At 38.4% G+C, this 22,415-nt stretch overlaps 1 protein-coding gene across 1 annotated transcript in view; it reads right to left on the reverse strand.

The window, feature by feature from the left end:
- LOC100567185 (complement C3-like) overlaps positions 1–22,415 on the reverse strand; it is an 80,208-nt gene that overhangs the window by 16,704 nt on the left and 41,089 nt on the right. The window contains exons 22-31 of the mRNA XM_062971466.1: positions 20,396–20,482; positions 19,279–19,482; positions 17,684–17,759; positions 14,487–14,649; positions 9,222–9,317; positions 5,509–5,659; positions 4,694–4,857; positions 2,521–2,679; positions 1,367–1,517; positions 561–615 (exon numbers count right to left, since the gene is read on the reverse strand). Coding sequence (XP_062827536.1) covers positions 561–615; positions 1,367–1,517; positions 2,521–2,679; positions 4,694–4,857; positions 5,509–5,659; positions 9,222–9,317; positions 14,487–14,649; positions 17,684–17,759; positions 19,279–19,482; positions 20,396–20,482 — 1,306 coding nt within the window. The remainder of the gene's footprint in view (positions 1–560; positions 616–1,366; positions 1,518–2,520; positions 2,680–4,693; positions 4,858–5,508; positions 5,660–9,221; positions 9,318–14,486; positions 14,650–17,683; positions 17,760–19,278; positions 19,483–20,395; positions 20,483–22,415) is intronic.

A 22,415-nucleotide genomic window follows, 5' to 3' on the forward strand; every position in this document is an offset into this window, starting at 1 on the left:
TTCTCCTTCCATTACAGACCAGAATCCTCTAGGCCAAGATGAAAAACTCATGCCCTTCCAGGTGCAGGGCATTGCAGTTCCCCTCAATCTTATAGTTTTGTTCAAGGTAAAATGGTGTAACTCTGTGTGTAATACACAAAAGGTAAAAGTAATAGTTTATCAACTTCAGTGAAAAAACCAAGTGTTCCCCTTTGTGTTGGCGAAGGCTTTCATGGCCAGGATCACAGGGTTGTTGTATGTTTTCCGGGCTGTATGGCCATGTTCCAGAAGTATAACCTCACAACCTCTGAGGATGCCTGCCATAGATGTGGGCGAAACGTCAGGAGAGAATACTTCTGGAACATGGCCATACAGCCCGGAAAACATACAACAACCCTGTTGCCCTTTGGTTTCCGATGTGTTCTTCTCCAACCAGTGCAGGCTAGGAGCAACTACTTTGCAAATCAGATTCAACATATCTCAAACTTGCTAAAAATAGACCATTCTGGGAAATGTTCAGTAAGCTAGTTCTCTGTAAAACAATAATTTCTGTTCCTTAATCTGAATCTCGGCACTCTTACCTGGTGCAGATTTTGATCTTGACAATCTGCAGGGATCCGTTTAGCTCCTTCTGACCTAGAAATTGTTAAGACAAAGCAGGAAAGACTCACTATTCATGTAACCTCCTTGCAGCATGAATTGGGCCATGACTGTCCAAGAAGCACTGGAGTCTCTATGAACAAAGTATTCATCTGTCACTCATCCCTTCTTATCTTACAATCCAATAATATGCCCCTTCTATCTATATTGGCAGACTTTCACAAGATACCCCAAGATCTGCATCCCAATTTGTGTTCTAATTCATGAAAAAAAAAATGATACATGCATGAAAGTTTGGTTTGGAATAAAACTTGGCACTGTCCTTTGTGGCATTTCTTTATTTTCTTAACAATTTTGTCTTTTCCTTTTCTTTCTTTCTTTTTTTGGGAGGGGGGGGGTCTGTTTTACTCTCTGTCCTATGCCTCTCTCTTGCCCTCTTGCTGCCCTAGCTGAGTTTTTAAATGGTGAGATTGTACCACTACACTCAAATTGCTATCCACCGACTTAAGTTCCTATATTAATGTTTTCAAACTGAAAATAGACAAGGTCACTTAATCACACAAATTCCCTTCATTAGTAAATTGGATTTTTCAACTATGTAGCTCTGGATTGAAATCCTGCAAATCTGTAAATACTAGAGGCATAAAATCCTGAAGGATAAACCTAAAATTAAAAATAAATTGAAATACAGACAAGTAGAGCATCTTGTTCAGGGCAGGTATATATCATCCCCCATCCCCCATGGTGAAAGCACTGTGGCTAGTATTTACAAACCATTTAGACTTACTCAGCTTGAGGGGTTCAACACTAACATCAAGGGTGAATTTCTTGCACTGAGCTGCTTCTGCTTTCATCTGTGCATAATACAGTGTTGTAACAACCAGCATCGCTTTTCCTTGGCCCGAGGCACGAACAGTGACATCTCCATTGAACTTGGTCTGAAAATCATCCAGGGTTAGCATGCCCTTGTAATTGATTTGCTTGATTTGTTTGATTTTATTCAATACTGTTATAATTACTGAGATGCTATTATTCTAGTAACCTGCCTTGAAACAAATATATACTTTAAAGCTAGGACATACATAAATAAGCAAATAAACATTTTAGCCTGTGCATGTTGAAGTAGCTGGAAAGGAATCGAAAGATAATCTAAAAAGATGACAAAAGTTTTGCTTCCCAATTCTTTCTGGAAATGCACTAATCAAATTTTTTCCTGTGCAAATTCTATTAAAATAAACAGAAACACAATTTTCAAAAACACTCTAACTGCAGGAAGACAATTGGTTACATTATCCTTTCTCCTTGACAGGAATGAATAATTTAAATAAGTACATTCCCGGTAAAGATAGTCTTTTTGTTAATCAAAAATAAATTGTCTATTTTTCTGTTAAACACATACATGTTCTGCTTTCTAGAAAAATTGTAGCCAATCCATTTTTAAATGTACAGCTCTGCCATTGCCCCATGTGGTTGATCCTGATCTCCATGCAATAGCTAATAAATATGAAGACTGCCTTCTTGAGTCTGCCTTCTATGTGCCCTGAAAACAGAGAGGAGTAATCTCAGAACTTTGTTCCTCTAATATATTGTGAGTTTTTTTACACCCATATTATAAATTTCCTGAGAATAATTCATCAAGGTCAGAATATTTCTTGGAAATGCAAGATCTGAATGTTCCATGTTTTTTTTAAAAAATAGTAATATTAACCCACTGCAATTTTGTGGCAATAAGCAAACCACTTGCAAATGAAACTATAGACAGCAACTTAGGATTTCACTGGCATTTTTAGATCCCTGTAGTGTTAGCCATTCCAATAAGTGGGTTAGAAATCTTTTTTAAAAAAATCATGAACAACTATTTCCAGAGCAGAACTAATGTGTAAAACTTCCACAAACAACAGGTAAAATAATAAATTAAACTCGATCAAAGGAATGCAATACCTCTGCTGTCCTGACTAAAAGCTCATTCTTGCCATCAATTCTGTAATGGATTGGATCTTGTCGTTCTGAAAATTTGATGGCAACATTCAGGTTCCAGTCCATGTGGGTTGGCATGCCAATTTCGTACTGGGCAAGAGCTTGGAACATTATGATGGTTGCCTGAAATAGCAGGAGGAAAGTGAATTCAGTTTTGGATGGCCAAAATCTGGTGCTAAGGGTTATTTAGACTAATCCTATACTCTAAGGCAGGGGTCCCCAAACTAAGGCCCGGGGGCCAGATGCGGCCCTCCAAGGTCATTTACCTGGCCCCCGGCCTCAGTTTTATAATATAATATATTGTATATACATATAATATTGATAATAATATTATAATGTAATACAATATAACACTAATAATACCATATAATAATATTAATTATATATTATATATTACATATTACTAATATTACAGTATAGTAGTATAGTTCAATATAGTAATATATAATGCTTATATTGTGATATGCTAATAATATAATATATTGTATGTACATGACTATCTCATTGGCCAGAAGCAGGACCACACTTCCCATTGAAATCCTGATGAATGTATGTTGGCTAAAATTGTTTTTATTTTTAAATATTGTATTGTTCTTTCATTGTTGTTGTTGTTGTTTTTGCACTACAAATAAGACGTGTGCAGTGTGCATCGGAATTTGTTTGTATTTTTTTTCAAATGATAATTCGGTCCCTCAACAGTCTGAAGGATTGTGGACCGGCCCTCAGCTGAAAAAGTTTGGCGACCCCTGCTCTAAGGCATGCTTTCTTTAATACATTTAATATGGCTGTAAGGTCAGATATCTGAAGAAGTTAACAGCAGTTATAGGAGGCCGTGGTTTGGACTCAGATTTTAATACTGGAGGATTTGAACCCCCTCCTATTTTTGACAGATTTCCTCTTCAAAGCTGCAACTTATTCTTTTTGCAGGTCAAAACATGTAGCTCCTGCTATTAGTGGCTGAAATTGCTAAACCCTATTAAAAATTGTTTGGCCCTTACAGCCTCATCATAAGGAGTGAATTTAGCATCCTAGGATGCTTTCACCTCTTCTAATGGATGGAGCCCCATGCTGGACATCACACAACATTGTGTGACTTCCAGCAGAGGTCCCGTCCCCAACTGGGGTGAAAGCATTGCTGGACACATTCCCAACACAAGGGGAGCCAGCAGGAGGCCTTGCCGAGAGTTGCACACAGGGTGACAGATTTGCTCCGCTGCCCCCCTCTTTTCTCCCAGATGCCATGTGAAGCAGGACACTTCACCTGGCCTTTAGAATGAGGTCCTTAGTCAGGTTTAGCAATCCCTGTGTCTGGGCCATACTGTTGAAACTCCAAATAGAGCATAAGTGCATCTCTGTATGAAAAAGTCCCTCCACATAACATGTCAGGGAGAATGTGTTGGATTTTGGTTGTGTGTATATGAAATGTAAATCAAGTGTTTCTGCTGTTTTGTAAGTGTGTGTTTCAGCAATGAAACAGTTAACAGCAGGCCAGTTTGACTGACAGCCTGCTGTGACCTATAAGGCATAATTTCCGGCCTTGGAGGTCGGAACTTCCTTCGGACTAAGGAATGTGCCTTCTTATCTCGGTTGAACTGAGTGAGCCAAGCCGTGCCGAAGAATGCCGGCTTCTAGCGATGGACTTTGCTGTTTGTAAATATCTAAATATTAAATGTTTGAACTTCAGACTGCAGATGTCTTTGAGTCTTTAAGTAGAGGCTGGATGGCCATATGTTGGGGGTGCTTTGAATGCGATTTCCTGCTTCTTAGTGGGGGGTTGGACTGGATGGCCCATGAGGTCTCTTCCAACTCTACTATTCTATGATTCTATGATTCTATGACATTGGAGGAATTGGTGAGGTCAGAAGTTCACCAATTCATCAGGGTGCTGATCCAGAGCTGATGATCGATGGTGTTGAAGAAACCCACCCACATGCACCCTGACCCCCTGGCTCTGATCTTAACAGAATGCTGCCATAAATGCTGCCTTCATAACATACTTGTTCAGGGAATTGTTCTGTATGCAGGTTCCACCTGCAGAGTGAAGATGGAACGGTTCATTTTCAAGCCATATTAAAACTAAAAATAGCTTTTAATAGGACAATCCCAGTCCAGGAATAACTACAATTAAAATGCTTACCTGAGTTTGTCCAAATGTTCCTCCGTAATATTTTTGCTCCGTCAGCCATTTAATGATAATGCCAGTTCTCTCAAACTTCTTCATTCTCAGCAAGGCCAGCAAGGCATAGGAGGTGCCCTCGATGCTGTTGGTGCGAGAATTATATTCTTCCCAGCGGTTCCCGCCTAAATACATAGAAAGAGTTTTGAATAGGACTGAGAGGTGTGTACCTGTTATGCTTCTCTCTGTGTCCACCTATCGATGCAAATCGGGCTTTTCATCTTATGCTACACCAAAAACAAATATAGGAGTAAGCTGGATGCTGTCCCGGATTTACATATTCAGTTGTCAGACATAAAGCCGAACTTCAAAACTATCTTACGTTTTAAAAATAATGAAATTATTTCATTCATCACTTTAGGTGTGGATCCTATATTTTCTTGTACCAAAATAAAGGTTTGTGGTTATATTTAAAATGTTTTCTCTTTATTTTCAAACCTATTACATTTTACGAAACACTCAGGCAAAAAAAGTTGATGAAAGAAGGGAGAACTTTGTGGATTCACAATGTTTGGTCAAAATCAGAGAATTAGGGTTCAACAGGAAAAAAAAATTTCTGAAGCGTTCTATAACTGGAAGTTTAAAAACTGCTGCACTAGAATATCTTACATACACTACCTTAAAAGACATTCTGCAGTGCTAATTTCTCACTTCATATGTGGCAAACTTTGGTTTGACTGCTGCCCAGGCAATATATAAGACTAGTTTCACTAGGCTTTAATTCTGTTCCTATAACAAATTTTTGATTCTGCTTCAGTGCTTTGCTCCAAATATACCTGTTGATGCTGCCATGAGGACTCTGTCATCATTCAGTCTCCCTGCCAGGGCCAAAGCATAGGCTGTGAGTGCTGTGGTATAAGGTCTTTGCAATGTGCCATATTTCTTCCATAAATAATTTGCAGCTTTATTGATACTGCTATCTAGAACCTACATTGGAAAGTTGAGGTGGGGAGAAGAGAAACAAGGCATGCATGTGTTAGGGAAGAAGTTTTCAAATAAGCCATGTGGGATTCAATCCACATGCAGCCCTTGCTTGTTTGAGAAGTTATACATTTTACTCACTTGAAGCAGTTTGAACCTACTTGCACAAGATGTTACCCAAAGTTTTGGAAAGGCTAAGGCACAATGGTGTCAAAGGATGTGCTGGTTGGACACTTCTCAGATACCTGAGCAGAGTTTCTTTTCCTTTGCCTTCTCCTTTTTTCTCTCAGACATGACTCATCACCAGACGGCAACAGTATCGGCTAGGCATGTGTAATTTTTTTGTTAGTCCTTGTAAGTCGGATCAAATTCGTTAAATTCGTACTTACAAGGCAATATCCAACATGTGGGTGTGGCCTGCGCCAAAAACTTAAGAATCAAAACTTACCCAATACCTTTTCTTTTGCATTTTGTAAGTCTCGGAAGCCTTCCAAAGTCAGTTTTATTTTCAGCACAACAAAGCAAAGTCAAAAAGGCTGCCTTTCCTCTTTAAATTAATGGCTTCTCACCATTAGGAGAGGGAAGCAGCAGGGAAAAAAGCAGAGTTTGCTGGGAAGGAATGCACAGAAATATAGGAAATGTAGTTTGGAAAGGCGAGGAGCCTTATGCCAAAGAATTCAAAAGGCCCTGCACTAAACTACATTTCCTAGAATTACACTCAGCATTGGAAAGCCCCAATTAGGATAGGAGAGAGATTTGTCCATCCATAGCAGCAGCCAGACAGCGTTCTAATAAATTGTTGAATCTGCAAAGAGGAGCACTGACATACTTCTAGTAAGTAAATCTCTGTGCTGAGCTGGGAAGAAATCCCTAAATGGATGGCCAATAAAGGAAGCATATCCAGTTTAGAGGCTGGAAGGCCATTTGTCAGGAGAGTTTTAATGCTGCCCTTCTGCCTGGAAGAAGGAGGTTGGACTAGATGACCCTTGGGGGTCCCCCGCAACTCTAGGATTATATGAAAATGTACAATTGGTTAATATTAGTTTCTTTTGGTTAATATGAAAGACATTTGATAAGATAGCTGTTGTGGCTTTTAAAAATATTTTTGTCAAAACTTTAAACAATTCCCACAAATCAGTAGATGTATGATTTTTTCTGAAAGTTGTGGGGAAGGATCTCCTGTTATCTTGTTTCATTGTATAGAAAATTCAAGGAGATTGCTCTTGTAGTTTTTTTTAAAATGTTGCTTATAAAAACTTTGAAAATTCTGTGATTCTTCACAAAAATCTGTGAAGAAGTGAAATGTTCTGCAACTTGATGGGCTAACAGTGATAAATGTGTTCTACCATTGTAGCAAGTTTCACCCCAATAGCTGTAAAACTGAGGAAGAAAGGAGGCCCTGGAGTTTCCCCAATTACAGTAATTATGTGCAATTATTATAACAAAAAGTAATGAGATTTAATTACTCTCGTTGTAGTAATGAAATTTTTACTAACCATACTTTAGAAACAATTTAGAAACAAAATGCTAGTGGCCCTTAATTTTGTAATTAATTTTGAAACTTTTTCTGTCGATTGCACATGGCTAGTATTGGTATCTGCTGCACTATCCAATGCTGACACTTTCATTCTCTGACCTGTTCTACAAAACTACAATGATCAGATTTGATGCCTGACCAGTATAGAATCTTAAGGCCCCCAATTCCGAGTAGTAAAAAGTTTGGAGGCAGCTTTACTTGTCTCACTTGGGTGGGAAAGTTGGATGTGAATAACATGGAGATTTCAGGTCTAATACAATTAAGATCCAGTGGAATCTTGGGATTTAATAAGACCAGAGGCTCACTGCCCTCCATAAACAACAAACTCCAGGATTCCATGGGATCAAACCATGGCAGTCAAAGGGCAATTACAGTGCTCTAACTGTTTTGTGTGAAAAGGCCCTACATATCTGTAGCAAGTGGATAGGTTTATAGAGGGCGCTGGGATTAGATGGTTCTAAGCTTGTTTAAGGCATTAAATAAATATGAAGTTACAATGTACTTCCCTATTTGGAAAACTCATTTATGGAAAGTGAAATAGGAAAAGGACTGTTGTGAATGCATGAAACCCACTGCGTGACTTTGGGCAATTCATGCTCTCTCAGCCTCAGAGGAAGACAAAGGTGAACTCCCCCTGAACAATTTTTTCCAATAAAGCTCATGATAGTTTTGCCTTAGGGTTTGCATTAGCTGGAAATGACTTGAACGCAAACAGGAATAGGTGCTTCTAGCCATACTGTATTTTTTCTCCACAAGTGCCAGCTGTTGGTTTTTAATTTTTCTGCAAAATGCACCACATAAGGCTACATAAGACATGTAAACAATGCCATCTACTCCAAAGATCTCTCTGATATTTTTCAACAAAACTCCCACCCTACTCCAGTCTGGTCATAACTCCTGCCTCTTACCTCTCCTTTCCTTTTGACCCACACCAAATCATGGGTGAATATTTCACAGAGAATACGAGTGTTTGTGTAACAGAAATTTCAGTTGGTAATATTATTTCATTTACCTCACCTCCGAATCTCCCCATTAATACTGCAGCACTTTATTATCTACCTCATTAGAATTTTAATTATTCACTCCTCGCAATTTTTCCCAATTCTCTTATTATTTTAAATCGCTGTTTCGCTCTTATATGGTGGATTTTATTTAATTACTACATTACTGTTTAAAATGGTGCTCGATTGTTTACATTTTCTCGATGATGCTTGTTTTGTTTTGTATGTATTTTACCCTGTTTTATTGTGGTTATCTGGGCTTGGCCCTGTGTTAGTCTCCCTGAGTCCCTGAGGGGAGATGGAGGCGGGGTAAAAAAATGAAATTGTTGTTGTTGTTGTTGTTATTGTTATTATTATTATTATTATTATTATTATTTTATTTTATTTTATTTTGACACAGCAAACAAGATAGATATGTTGGATTTCGTATCACAAAATCACAAGTCGAACACTTCCCAAGTGTCTAGGACTGTGTGATGTATTTTTGGATGATGCATGCAGATCCCAGTAGGGTGGCTTTTTGCAGTTGGCAGATCGTTATTTTGTCAATGTATATTGTTTCCAAATGCGGGCTGAGATCTTTTGGCACGGCACCCAATGTGCCGATCACCACCAGGACCACCTGTACTGGTTTCTGACAGAGTCTTTGAAGTTCAATCTTGAGGTCCTGATAGTGGCTGAGTTATTATTATTATTATTATTATTATTATTAAAAGCAACAAGACAAATTTTATTATGGGGTGGGAACCATGTGATGTAGTAGGACTGTAAGTAGCTCTAGCCAGTATAACCAAAGGAGAAAAATGCTGGGAGTTGCAATCTAAACACAGAGGGTCACATGAGGGCTGCATGATTCCTTCCTTGTTTTGAATAGAGGGTGCAACTTATTGGATTGCTCATGGATATTATGATGATGAAGGTGAACTAATGCATAGGTTAAAAAGGAACAAAATGAAAAACAATGAGACCCCTAATTATGTTATAAGAAATGGCAACCTCCCATAATCTTTGTTACTACAGACGTACTTACATTAAAGTGTTTCTCACAGAAGCGTCTGGATTCCAGCAATGCAACCAGGACGAAAGCTGTTAATGACGTATCTGATTCTGCTCCTTTATAGCCTCCCTAAAAGGAAATACAGGGGGGAAGAAAGCAGAAACTGAATACAGGAGCTGAACATCATAGGCATTGACCCCTAATATACTCCTTCTTTAGAGTTCAGGCTTAAGATCCAGAGTAGAACATGGACACAGAAGTCGTGAATAGCCACTGCACACAATGGGTGGCATTTGAAACTAGCAAAACAAAAATCCAAGGGGACGAAAAGCATGAAAGATAAAAAGCTTTACAAAATTGAAGAGCATTTGTTAATGAGCTGATCATTTTTATGATTTGAGATTACTTCTCTCCTTATTTTTATGATTTGAGATCTTTTCTCTCCTCATTCTCTCTTCTTTTTCCCCTTATCTCATCCCTTTTCCTTTCCTTCTTCTCTTTTGTTCTTCTCTTTTCTCCTCCTTTGCTTTCTTTCTCTTCCTAGTTCCTTTTTTCTCCCTTCTTTCTCTTTCTCTAGCAGTTTTTCAATGAATGAATTTATTTTATATTATTTTATTTTCGTGTCAGGAGCAACCGGAGTTGCTTCTAGAGTGAGAGAATTGGCCGTCTGCAAGGATGTTGCCCAGGGGACGCCCAGATGTGTTGATGTTTTTACCATCCTAGTGGGAGGCTTCTCTCATGTCCCCGCATAGAGCTGGAGTTAATAGAGGGAGCTCATCCGCACTCTCCCCGGGTGGGATTCAAACCTGGCAGCTTTCAGGTCAGCAACCCAACCTTCAAGTCACGAGGCTTTTATCCCCTAGGCCACCGTAGGCTCCTTAATAAATTTATTGATTAGCCCATATTACAATACCAAACCAAACAACAGAGTTTGATAAGACTCAATTACATTCCCCGGATTCAAACCTGCGACCTTTCGGTTCGCAAGTTCAGCAGCTCAGCGCTTTAACACGCTGCGCCATCAGGGGCTCCCACACTCTATGTAGTAAGTTAAAATAAGACACTTATAATAATACAGTAAATAAATATGATACAACTGAATATATACATCATATTTTCTTATCACCCCTATAATTTACCCCGATCAGCCCCACATATGTGGTTTTATCTGTTTCTCTTTCTCCTTCACTATTTCTTCTTTCTTTCTTCTTCTCATCTACTTCTCTTCACCTCCCTTTACCTCCTCCCCTCCCCTCCCAGACCCTTTCTTTCACCTTCTCCCTCCCCTTCCCCTCCTCTTTGCTCCCCTCTGCTCCCTCCCCGTTCCCTCCCCTCTCTTCCCCTCTCTCTCCTCTCCCCTTCCCATGGTATGGAGTAATCTGGGAAGACCTGTGAGGAGGCATCTGGTGAAGAACTACCGTATATAATCAAGTATAAGCCAACCCGAATATAAGCCGAGGCACCTAATTTTACCACAAAAAACTGGGAAAACTTATTGACTTGAGTATAAGCTGAGGGTGGGAAATGCAGCAGCCACTGGTAAATTTCCAAAATAAAATTAGATATCAACAAAATTACATTAACTGAGGCATCAGTGGGTTAAATGTTTTGAATATTTACTGTATTTCAAAGAAAAACAGTAAACTAACTCTGTAAGTGGAAAAGCAACAATAACTTCATAATAATAATAATCATCATCAACAACAGCAGCTTCATTTGTACCGTGCCCTATCTCTCTCCCCCTGTGGACTCAGAACAGCTTCCAACATAGTAACAGGCAAACATATAATGCCTACATAAATAATGCAGAGCTAGATATAGATCTATCATTATACTAATTTCACATGTGTATTTCCCCCTGAAACCTTTGCAAATCCTCTCTCTATGTGCATTTTCCTCCTGCAATATTTGCAAGCCCTATTTATCAATGTTTATATCTATCTAGACATCTGTGTGTGTGTGTGTGTGCGCGCATGTGCGCATTTTCCCTCTGCACTTGCAAACATGTGAGGGTAAAATTTGTATAAAATTCATATATAAAATTAATGTATACATATAGGAACAGATATACAGGTACATGGAAATCTCTAGTTATCTATATTTACATAGGATTTGCAAAGACCTGTAAACATATGAGGGGGAAATTCATATATTAATGTATTTGTAGGGGGAACATCTATATAAATATTTAGAAGCTTTGGGGCATGCATTTACCCAAGGAAGAACTGCAAGCAAAGTCCCCCTAAAAACAACTTTGTCCTCTTTTCTCCTGCCCTTTCCCACCTCGTTTCTTTCTCCATTTTTCAAACTCTAAAAGTAGCCAGAAAAGGCTTTTTAAAACTTCTCTCCCCCTCCCAAAAAAACCCACCTCATTTTTGTTTCCTTAGGAATAAAAAGAAATACACACCTTCTGTTGCTCTCTTTTCCCTCCTTCCCTCCCTTTGGACTCTAATGTTCTTGCAATAGTAGTAGTAGTAGTAGCAGTAGTAATAGCAGCAATGAATCATGCAAATTTGCAAGAATATCTTTTTTTCTTCCCCTTCTGCCCATGCAATCTGGCTGGCATGGGTTTCTCTCACACTCTCATTTCGCTTTTGAAAACATTCGCTTCTTCTCTGTCTTTCTCTCAAAAAATATAAGATAACCAGCCTGAGAGGAGAAGCAGAGGAGGGAGGTTTTGGAAAAGAAAGCATTCTGTGGCCTCCAGGCTCCGCTGCTGGCTTGACCTTGACCTGAATATAAGCCAGGGAGGCTTTTTCAGCTCATAAATAAGGGCTGAAAAACTTGGCTTATCTTCGAGTATATACGGTAAATGCCTTGCTCAGCTCTGGAACAAAACTCATCCCTCAGTCTGTTCTGTGAGCTGAGATCTGACTCCAGTCTCCTTGGATCTGAGTGGTGCTCGGTACTGGGACTCTTTGCTGACATTGGCTCCTCTGGACTTAGCAGTGGTTCCTACAGGGGCATAGCTTGTACTGCAAGATCTATGATACAAGCTTCCTGAGACCATCTCTCTTCTCTACCCACCTTCCTGTTTGCTGAGATGACCTGTCTTATCCATGTCAGAATTGTGGGAAAAGGTTCCCCCAGGAATTTAGCATGAAGAAGCATCCATTCAGCCATACAAGAGACAAGTCTCACAAGCATCAGGAGATTGCAAATTTTTCAGCCAGAATTTCAGCCTCATCAACTTCAGTTGGAAACACACTGCCTTGTTACATTTAATGTTTTAACTGTTTACTGTTATTAGATCTATTAGTAAACCTGTTCTAAATGTTTAATTTATATATTTAAATTCCTAATTTTGTTATTTTTGAGTTATTCTATAAGTACACTTGATGTTTATTGTTTATGATTTGATCTGTTTTGTTATGTCATTGAAAAAAAGGTAAAGGTAAAGGTTTCCCCTGACTTTAAGTCCAGTCATGTCTGACTCTGGGGGTTGGTGCTCATCTCCATTTCTAAGCCGAAGAGCCGGCGTTGTCCGTAGACACCTCCAAGGTCATGACTGCATGGAGCACCATTACCTTCCCGCCGGAGCGGTACCTATTGATCTACTCACATTTGCATGTTTTCGAACTGCTAGATTGGCAGGATCTGGAGCTAACAGCGGGCGCTCAAGCTGCTCCCGGGATTTGAACCTGGGACCTTTCTGTCTGCAAGTTCAGCAGCTCAGCACTTTAACGCACTTCGCCACCGGGGCAAATGTTTGTTTTCTGTTGTAAACCGCCCTGTGTCCCCTCGGGGAGATAGGGCTGTATAGAAATAAAGTTGTATTATTATTATTATTATTATTATTATTATTATTATTATTATTATTATTATTATTGCAATCCTCCCAGTGGTTCCCCAGTACCACCGGTAAATGAATTTCCGGAAACATAAAACTGTGGCGTTTCCAGGAATATGGCCTCTAGATGTATCATTGAAAAGATATTGTGCAGCAAATTTTCCATCTCTTTTGTATCAGATTTTCCATGACAAAATTAATTAATTAATGAGAGACCACTTCTGGATCCTGATTGAGAATTATGCTGTATCTCGGCTCTGTTAGTCTATGTCAGTCACATTTACCACTGTAGGATATATAATCTAAGCCACACAACTGTGTCGAACTTCAGTTGGCTTTTGTAAATTACTGTGAACTTTTATTTAGATTTTATGTCACTATATAATTCTTTTCTGATTCTGTCTGATTATATTGGTTTAATTTATCGATGTTATGTTCAATTCACTGATATTAGGTTTAATTTGATGTTAGGCTTTTAATGCTGTTTTCATATGTGGGGTCTGGTTGGGATTTTATGCCAATATTTATCTGTTTTATGAAGGCGTTGAATGTATGTCATTGTTGGAATCCGCCCTGAGTCCCTTCAGGGAGATAGGGCAGAATAGAAATAAAGTTGTTGTTGTTGTTGTTGTTGTTGTTGTTATTATTGTTATTATTATTATTATTATTATTATTATTATTATTATTATTATTATATCATTTGGAAGAAATAATACAAAACACAGTAAGCTTACAAATGGAAGACTATTTTGTCTATACCAACTGCCTCTTGAATGAAGCCAGGTAGTAAAGTTAAAGGTTTCCCCTTGATCTTAAGTCTAGTTGAATCTGACTCTGGGGGAGGGTGCTCATCTTCATTTCTAAGCCGAAGAGCCGGTGTTATCCTTAGACGCCTCCTTGGTCATGTGGCTGGCAAGTCTGCATGGAGTGCCATTACTTTCCCACCAAATCGTTACCTATTGATCTACTCACATTTGCATATTTTTGAACTGCTAGATTGGCAGAAGCTGGGGCTAACCCTGTCCCGCAGATTCGAACTGCAAGATCTGCAGATTAGAGGTTTAACACACTGCGCCACTGCGGCCACATCAAGCCAGGTATTTGTACCGAATTAAATTAAGTGCACGGTCCTAGGCCCCATTGCTAAAGTTGCCCACTTTTGCACAATTGTGTGTATCCTCTTTCTTATCTTTTCCTACATTCTTCACTACTGTTCCTTCTCTTCTGTAGAATGTTTTCTATGTTATGATTTTTATTCTCTTCTCCTTTTTCCTCGCTTTGCTCTTCTCTACATCTGAAGCAGGCTTCTGTTTTCTGGTGATTGAATTTCCTTGAAACCTACTGTATTTTGCCTCCACTTTACTATCAGATTCTGGTACTACCCTTATTACCTTTGGCTCATCCATTATGTTTATCTGGAATAATTCAGCTAGTTACTTAATATCTGTTTTATGTTATTCTGCATATAAAAACCCCTGGACTGCAGAAATAGCAGAAAGCAAGCATACCACCAGCTCTCCATGAATCACAGGGGCATCTTCATGGAAAATCCCGTCTGGCTTTTGCTTCTTCATCACCAGCCACTTCACACCTCCACAAATAATCTGTTCGTTAACAGCTGATACAATTTTGGAAGCCAAGGTAAAGACCTTCACTACATATGCTGTTAGCCTGCAAGGAAAACAGAATGCATCAGTTGAGGCTTATCCAAGGGTAGAAGTAATGGAGACCAGAGAGCACATATTATAAATCTGAAATAAAAAGGAGAATTATTTCCACACACTTATAAATGGACCGAATTGATCCTTGAAAAAGCCCATGTTTTTCAGCCAATCTATTTGTGCACAGATTAAAATGTGATGGGTTTTTAAAATAATAATTGAATCCATCTACATTCTAGAAACATATAGAGACCATTCTTTTTTCCTTTTTTGGGCAGATTTATCCAAAGGGCCAGCTCTGCTCACCATTGACTAGGGTTTTTTTTTGCTGTTTGGTGGAAATTACCTCTGAGCAATTAGCTGAAATATTTGGTTGTTCCTTTTAAAACATTTTTAAAAAGTTTTTAAAAGTCCTTCGGTGACACAGCGGGTTAAACCGCTGAGTTGCTGAACTTGCTGACCGAAAGGTCGGCAGTTCAAATCCAGGGAGCAGAATGAGCTTCCACTGTTAGGCTCAGCTTCTGCCAACCTAGCAGTTCGAAAACATGTAAATGTGAGTAGATCAATAGGTACTGCTCCGGCAGGAAGGTAACGGCGCTCCATGCTGTCATGACAACCACATGACCTTGGAGGTGTCTACTGACAATGCCGGCTCTCCGGCTTAGAAATGGAGATGAGCACCAACCCCCAGAGTCAGACATGACTAGACTTAACGTCAGGGGAAACCTTTACCTTTACCTTTTTTCAATGACATAACAAAACAGATCAAATCATAAACAATAAACTTAGAAATGGAGATGTGCACCAACCCCCAGAGTCGGACACAACTAGACTTCATGTCAGGGAAAAATCTCTCCCTAACCTTTACCTAAAAGTCCAGAGAGATCTTCAAACTATTTAAAAAGTACCACATACAACCTTAGGAGTACACTTTCCTCATGCTAGAGATGAATAAGAAGGAATGGAATTGTACAAGTAAAAGAAAACAAATTATTATAGTCAGCGACAGGACTTTCACTGAGTAATTAATGGAAATAAACATATGATTCCAATTTTTCTTCATTTTCTCAGGGTCTGAAATGTGGTGCTGAAAAAGAGTTATATAGATACTGTGGACTGCTAAAAAAGACAAATAAATGGTTCCTAGTGCAAATCAAGCTTGAACCATCCCTGGAAGCCAGGAGTTGAAGGTTGTTGTGTGATTTCAGCTCCACAAGAACCATGGTTTGGGGTCCTGCTAGTGCCTAGGCACTAAAGGATCAAATCACAGATGCGCAGGTTGAAGGCAAGGATCAGAGGCTTGACTCACTTTGGCCAGAAGCGGATGTCAGAGAGACAGAGCTCTCCAATCCGACATAAATCAATGAATACACACAGAGACATTTATAGATGCTTAACAGCTATTCAAACAACAGACTTTTGTGCCATTGGACGCTGATTGGTGTAAGTTACAATCCACTCACTCATTGGTGGAAGCTTGCCACTGTTTTCTGAGTCTACCTTCTGTGGGTGCATGAAGAGAGGAATGTGCTTGATGAGTTTTGATGGCATTAATCCAGCCAGCCAGGATTTCACAGGCTGAGGAAACAATGCATGCCAAAACATCTCAGTGGGTTCACAGGGAAAGACAAAGGCAGGACGCTGGGTAGCTTGGTGACTTTTCAGGCTGTCCAGGGATGAATTCATTGTGAGGGTAAGGATATATTACTGGCCAGGAAGAATGGTCTCCAGGCAGTTATGAAAAATGCCCAGAGGAGTAATGGGATCAATAATAATAATAATAATAATAATAATAATAATAATAATAATAATAATAATTTTGTGATTTTGTGATACAAAATCCAGCATATATATCTCATTTGCTGTGTCATCCTGTGCCTTTGTGTCAATAATAATAATAATAATAATAATAATAATAATAATAATAATAACAACAACTTTATTTTTATATCCCACCCCATCTCCCCTAGGGGACTCGGGGCGGCTCATATGGGGACCATGCCCAACATCATACAATAAAAATACGGCAATAAAATACACAAAATGAAATACAACAATATAAAATACATAACAATCGCCATAAGTTAAAATATCAACACAGCTTCACAGAATAAAAGCATGGCCAGTGGGCAGAGGCGCTATCATGGCACTTCAGTCCTCAGTCTTGGAAGAGAAGAATAAAATTATAATTGAGCAATATATTAGGAGAACTAATCGCAAACGTCCGTGATAAGGTGCAGAAGACTAGGAAGTAAAGACAGGTAGGGACTCGCATCAACTGCACATCTCAGTCAAAAGTGGCTTGAAAAAAAACCAGTTTTCAAAGCTTTTCTGAATGACATCAATGTAGAGGCTAATCTGATTTCTCTCAGTAGAGAGTTTCAGAGCTGGGGGTCCACGACCAAAAAGGCTCTCTCTCTCGTCCCCACCAATCGTGTTTGAGATGAGGGTGGGAACAAGAGAACGGCCTACCCGGTGGATCGTAGAGTTCGTGCAGGTTTGTAATAGGAGATGCAATAATAATAATAATAATAATAATAATAATAATAATAATAATAATTATTATTATTATTATTTTGTACCTGCCTCTCCTCATGGCTAGAGCAGGTTACAAAACAATTAAAATACATAAATTGCTGCAAACACAGTCTTTCAGGGAGAGTTTCCCTCAGTGGGTGTTTGTGCAACTGTGTATCTGAATGAAAGGTTGTCTTCAGATGTCAGCCTCATGGGTTTCTGGGGAAAATGTCATCTTTAAATCTCAGTCAGTGGGACTCTTCATGGCACCTTTCTTGGTCCAGGGTTTTGGGGTCCTTTGGGTGTCCTGGGTTTTGAAAACTTAGTTACCATAAGTCAAAGTTGACTCATTCATAGATAACAATGGTTAGTCTCACTTGCTCTTAAGCAAGAACTTCTCATGGAAAATAACAAGAATAATGGAACAAGAAACCAATTCACTATAAAAGTTGGAGCAAGAGAATGAAAACATTCAAAAGTCAATGTATTAGGAGAGAAAAGATGCTGTTCAGCAGTATTGTTCCTACCAAGTGCTAGATGGGCGGTTTATCCAGGCAGCATAGGAGTGGTCTGGTTTTTTGAATACCATCTGCTGGACATAACCTGAGAAAAGAAGAGGATGAGAAAGAGAGGTAAATGGAGTCTTGAAGTGCATCTATACTGCAAAATTAATGCAGTTTGATACCACATTAACTGCTATGGCTGAATGCTTTGGAATCATGGGACCTGTAGTTTTACAAGGTCTTCAGTCTTCCTTGCCAAAAAGTGCTGCTGCCCCACAAAACTAAAATTGCCGTGATAGATAAAATGTTTTCAAACTACATTAATTCTACAGTGTAGATGTAGTATGTAGGTCCAGTATGTTTATCTGGACAGATAAAAGCCATTGATGGCACCGGTCCAGCCCCCCAAAGCCTCTATTTCTTTTGCTGCACTTCTTCATGTATGCTGCCTTTCTTTTAACACATTCGTTTGGCTTCTGTTTCTTTTTCCCTTCCTCTCCATCATGCAACTTCCACACCATCCTAAAGTTGAAATCGTCATCAGCCCACCCAGAAGACTTCATTAAGACAAGGCTAGAGAAGGGAGAAGCCTCCTCAGGCTTGGTTTTCTAATTTTTCACATCTCAGTATCACAATTTTTTTTATAATCCTATTCTTCAAAGGAGAGGTGATGATAATTCCCTTCCTTATAAAAGAGCAGTCATATAATTTTTTATGATGCTTGTTCTCAAAGAATGCAACATATAATTTTATTAATTGTTCTTGATGTGTGAAAGTTTCTAAGACTTCTTGCAATTTGCTGATCATTCAACTCAAAATTCTCATGTACTGTTTGTTTAGTCGTTATTTGCAGAGAACAGCCTTTTCAACATAAAAAAAATATTTCTGTGAAGGTTTTTTATGCAGAAATTATTTTCTTGTAGAAAATGCTGTTTTGTTGGGGGGGGGCACAAACCAGGATTTTTTTTTTACAAAGAAAACAATACTTCTGCACAAAAATATTATTTTCAGCACAGAAAATGCTGTTTTCTGGATTGAAAATATTCTCCTGTGGGGGGAAAAACATATTCCAGCTGTGTGCAGATTAAAGTCTGATATGTGAAAGCTTTTGTTAGCCATGATTATTTTTAGCAGGGTTTTCTGAGACTTTATAAATACATTTTGACAGTTGTTTTTATATATATATAAAAAAATCACTTTTCAATATTTTTACATCAGAGTAATGTGACATTTGCTGAAGCAGGTATCATTTAGACCATCAGTAAGTGAGTTGTGGCTGTGGACCATGAGAGGCCCCAAAACAACTCCCTGAATTCCCCTGAAACCTCTTATCAGGCATATTTTCTGTATAAATAGTAATCAGTGCCTTCAAAACCTTGTAAGCTTCAATCCAGAATTTCAAAAACAGAAGTAGCTTTCAGACCTTTCCAGTTTGGATGTTTTCCCTATACAATTCTTTTCCAGGCTGTACACGTTCTATGGGTAATACGGGTGTGAATATTGGTACCCAGACTATCTGATTTAAGCATTCCTTATCTAGGAAGACCCTCCTCACCCTAACTGGAATGGATTGAAATTGGATGAATCAATGAAAATTCAGAGATGCTTGCTTGCTTTACCTTGCAGGATCTTTTTGATGGCCTCAGCCCTGAGATTCACCCCAAGCTTCTCCCATTGATCTGTGGCATCAAGATAGTGAGTGGCAATAACTGATGGTGTCATGGTGATCATGTTTATTTCCCCATGGCCATAAGGTGTTATGATGAGATATTTCAGGTTGCTTCCATCAATTGACTCTTCAAGAAGATAATCCACAAGGATTCCTAAGTATAAAGACAAACAAAACTCCTTTTAATTTCTGAGGTCAGTTTTTATTTTATTTTATTTTATTTACCATATTTATATACCACCTTTCTCTTCTCTGAAGGGGACTCAAGGCAGCTTACAGGCAGCACTTATATAGTGCCTTGGGTTAGATTAAAATTAATACATACATAAAAGCATAATTAAAATACATCCCAAGGTTAAGACATATCATCCAAAAGCAAGGTCAAAGGCCGTTCCATAATCAATTGCACAAATTCCAGTTAAAATTATTGCACTGTACTATTTTTCAAAGGCCTACTCCCAAAGCCATGTTTTTACTCTCCTTCTGAAGGCCAGGAGGGAGGGTGCTGAAAACCACTTAGGAACTATATGGATTATTCCTTGCATGGCTTCTCCTTCCCTAGAATCATGGAACCATAGAGTTGGAAAATACCCTATCCCTCTACCATGCAGGAAAAACACAAAGTGCTGCCTGCCTCAGAACAAAGTCACTCATAGGGCATCAAAAACTGGTGTAATTTCAGCTTTCAGGAGTAATGGAGGAGTAATGTCCCTTGTAATACAGGATACAGCCATTGTTCCTTTGGGAATCAGTAGGAACATCTGATTTTTGTAACAGCAGGATGGTGAAACTGTTCTTTGTTTCAATTTGAACTTTAAAGGAGCTATCCAGGGTGCTGAGCATAGATTTAGCATCATGGATCACTCCAAACAGAATTATCACCCCGCTGTTCTGGAAACCTGGTGGGAATAGTTTTCTTATGATCGCTGAGATAAGCAGGTTTAGACCTCCTATTATGATAGGTGCATCCCTCCTATTAGTGAGTTCCAGAAGGGGTGGACGAAGAAGGGGTTTAGGCCCTCTTTAACCCTACAGTCCCAGAGTTGTGTATTAAATCAAGTTCTTGCCTTGAATGTTAATTTTGATCTCAGGTTCAGTTCCAGGAACAATATCATCAAAATGTTGAGCTTTCACCAGCACTTCCTGGACTCCATCTGTGGAGAGAAAAAGTCAAAAAAGGCCAAGAAAAGCAGGAAAATTATGAAGAAATATATATTACTTCCACATTCAAGCCCCTTAGTGCTTCTGGCCCTGCTATTCTATAATCAGCTGAATATGGAATTAGTGTTCCACACAAGTCTGTATTGCAAAACAAGAGATGTAAATACTGCACTTTCAATATAGTTTAAATCATGTTGGTCATGATAACTAGATCCACTGAAGCAATAGATAAATGCTATTGGTAAGAATAAAGTAGTTGTTATTATTATTATTATTGATTTAATATGTGAGTTTGAACTTGGACTCTGAATAAGATTCAGGTCAACATGTGAATATACCGTATGTAACCAGATGTTTGATCTCTAAGTAATCTTATACAGATACTCTGGTTTAATGTCTTATATTTTCTACTGCCCTTAGCCTTGGTTATCAGTTTTCCCCATTTCCCTTCCCATTTTCCCCTGGGGTGTCCATTGGTATATTTATTTTTTCTATCAATGATGTAATCTTGAAGCATATAGTCTGCTAAATATTTTAACCATTTTTATATATCCCATTTTGATGTTCTTTCCATTCCAGAGCGACCATCACTTGGGCCACAGTGAACATATATTTAGTTGTCGCGACCCAATCTTTATTGCTGCATTTCCCTTCCAGTTTCAGGGAAAACACTGTTTCTTATGCCACCCTATTTTTTGGTCTAATAATTCTTCCATTTTCCCCTTTATTTTTCTATATATTTTTTGTACCTTGCCACAGTTCCACCACATATGGATACATTTTCTCATTTTCCCACATTCATGCCAACAGATTTCAGATGTTCCTTTTGTAATATGGGCTATTTGTTGAGGGGTCCTATACCATTTCATCATTATTTTCCATTGTATTTCTTTGATCTTTAAATGCTTAAGGTTTTTATTGATTTTATCCATAGTTCTAAGTCCTTCTGATTACAGTTTATTTCCTCTTTCCATACTTCTAACACGGTGTATTTAAAATTATATTGTCTCTCTATTAGTTTGTTATATATGAATCCCATGGTTCTTTCCCCTTTCTCAGTTTTTCATTGTAATATTTGATCTAAATCTGTCTCAGGACCTTCCTTCTTCTTCCACTCTGTGATCTTTTGTGACTTTCCATGCCATAATAACCAATTGCTTGACCCACATTTTGTCTCTTAACTCCTCCCAGTCTTTTGTTGTTCCATCTGAATTTTTAAAATCCCCTATCTTTGTTATACCATTTTTATTTAAATTTATTATCACCTTCCATATAACTGATCTTTTAAATTATCTAATATACTTATTGCGAGTTTGTCAATTTTATTCAAGGGGAGTTTGTTTTGCCATTTTTTTTCCAGCATTCTAATGTTGAAGATAGTGGGCTTCCTTTTATTTTCTTTATTTCTTGACTGTACATCCTTTCCTTTAGGCATGCACAGTGGTTTCACCCATTTATTGACTTCTCAATTCTTACCCATCTTTTTGCATTGTCAAACTCTAATTCTATTAGTTTCATTAGTTGGCATGCTTCAAAATAACTTTGTAGATTTGGGGCTCCCCATCTTCCATTTTCTTCTGTGGAGTAATATGATAGATTTGCTTTTTTGGCTCTTACCACCCAGGTTTTTTATTAAGGTGTCCCATTTTTATTATATGATTCTGTATAATGAATAGTAACACCTGGAAGAGAAATTTCCTTTGGAAGAATCATCATCTTGACTATTTTGATTTTATTTTTTAGGTCCCAGTTTCATTTATTCTAATTACAAATTTGCTTACTAATTTGTTTCCATAATTGATTATAGTTTATTTGTATTATGCTATTTAAATTTTAGTTACTCTGGTTTCTCTTTAGATCGTATTTATCTTTCATCTTTCACTATCTCTTTCCTGAATAGAAATAATTCCAGTATTTTATCCAGAC

Source organism: Anolis carolinensis, chromosome 2 (assembly GCF_035594765.1).
Source record: "Anolis carolinensis isolate JA03-04 chromosome 2, rAnoCar3.1.pri, whole genome shotgun sequence".
Classification (NCBI taxonomy): Eukaryota; Metazoa; Chordata; class Lepidosauria; order Squamata; family Dactyloidae; genus Anolis; species Anolis carolinensis.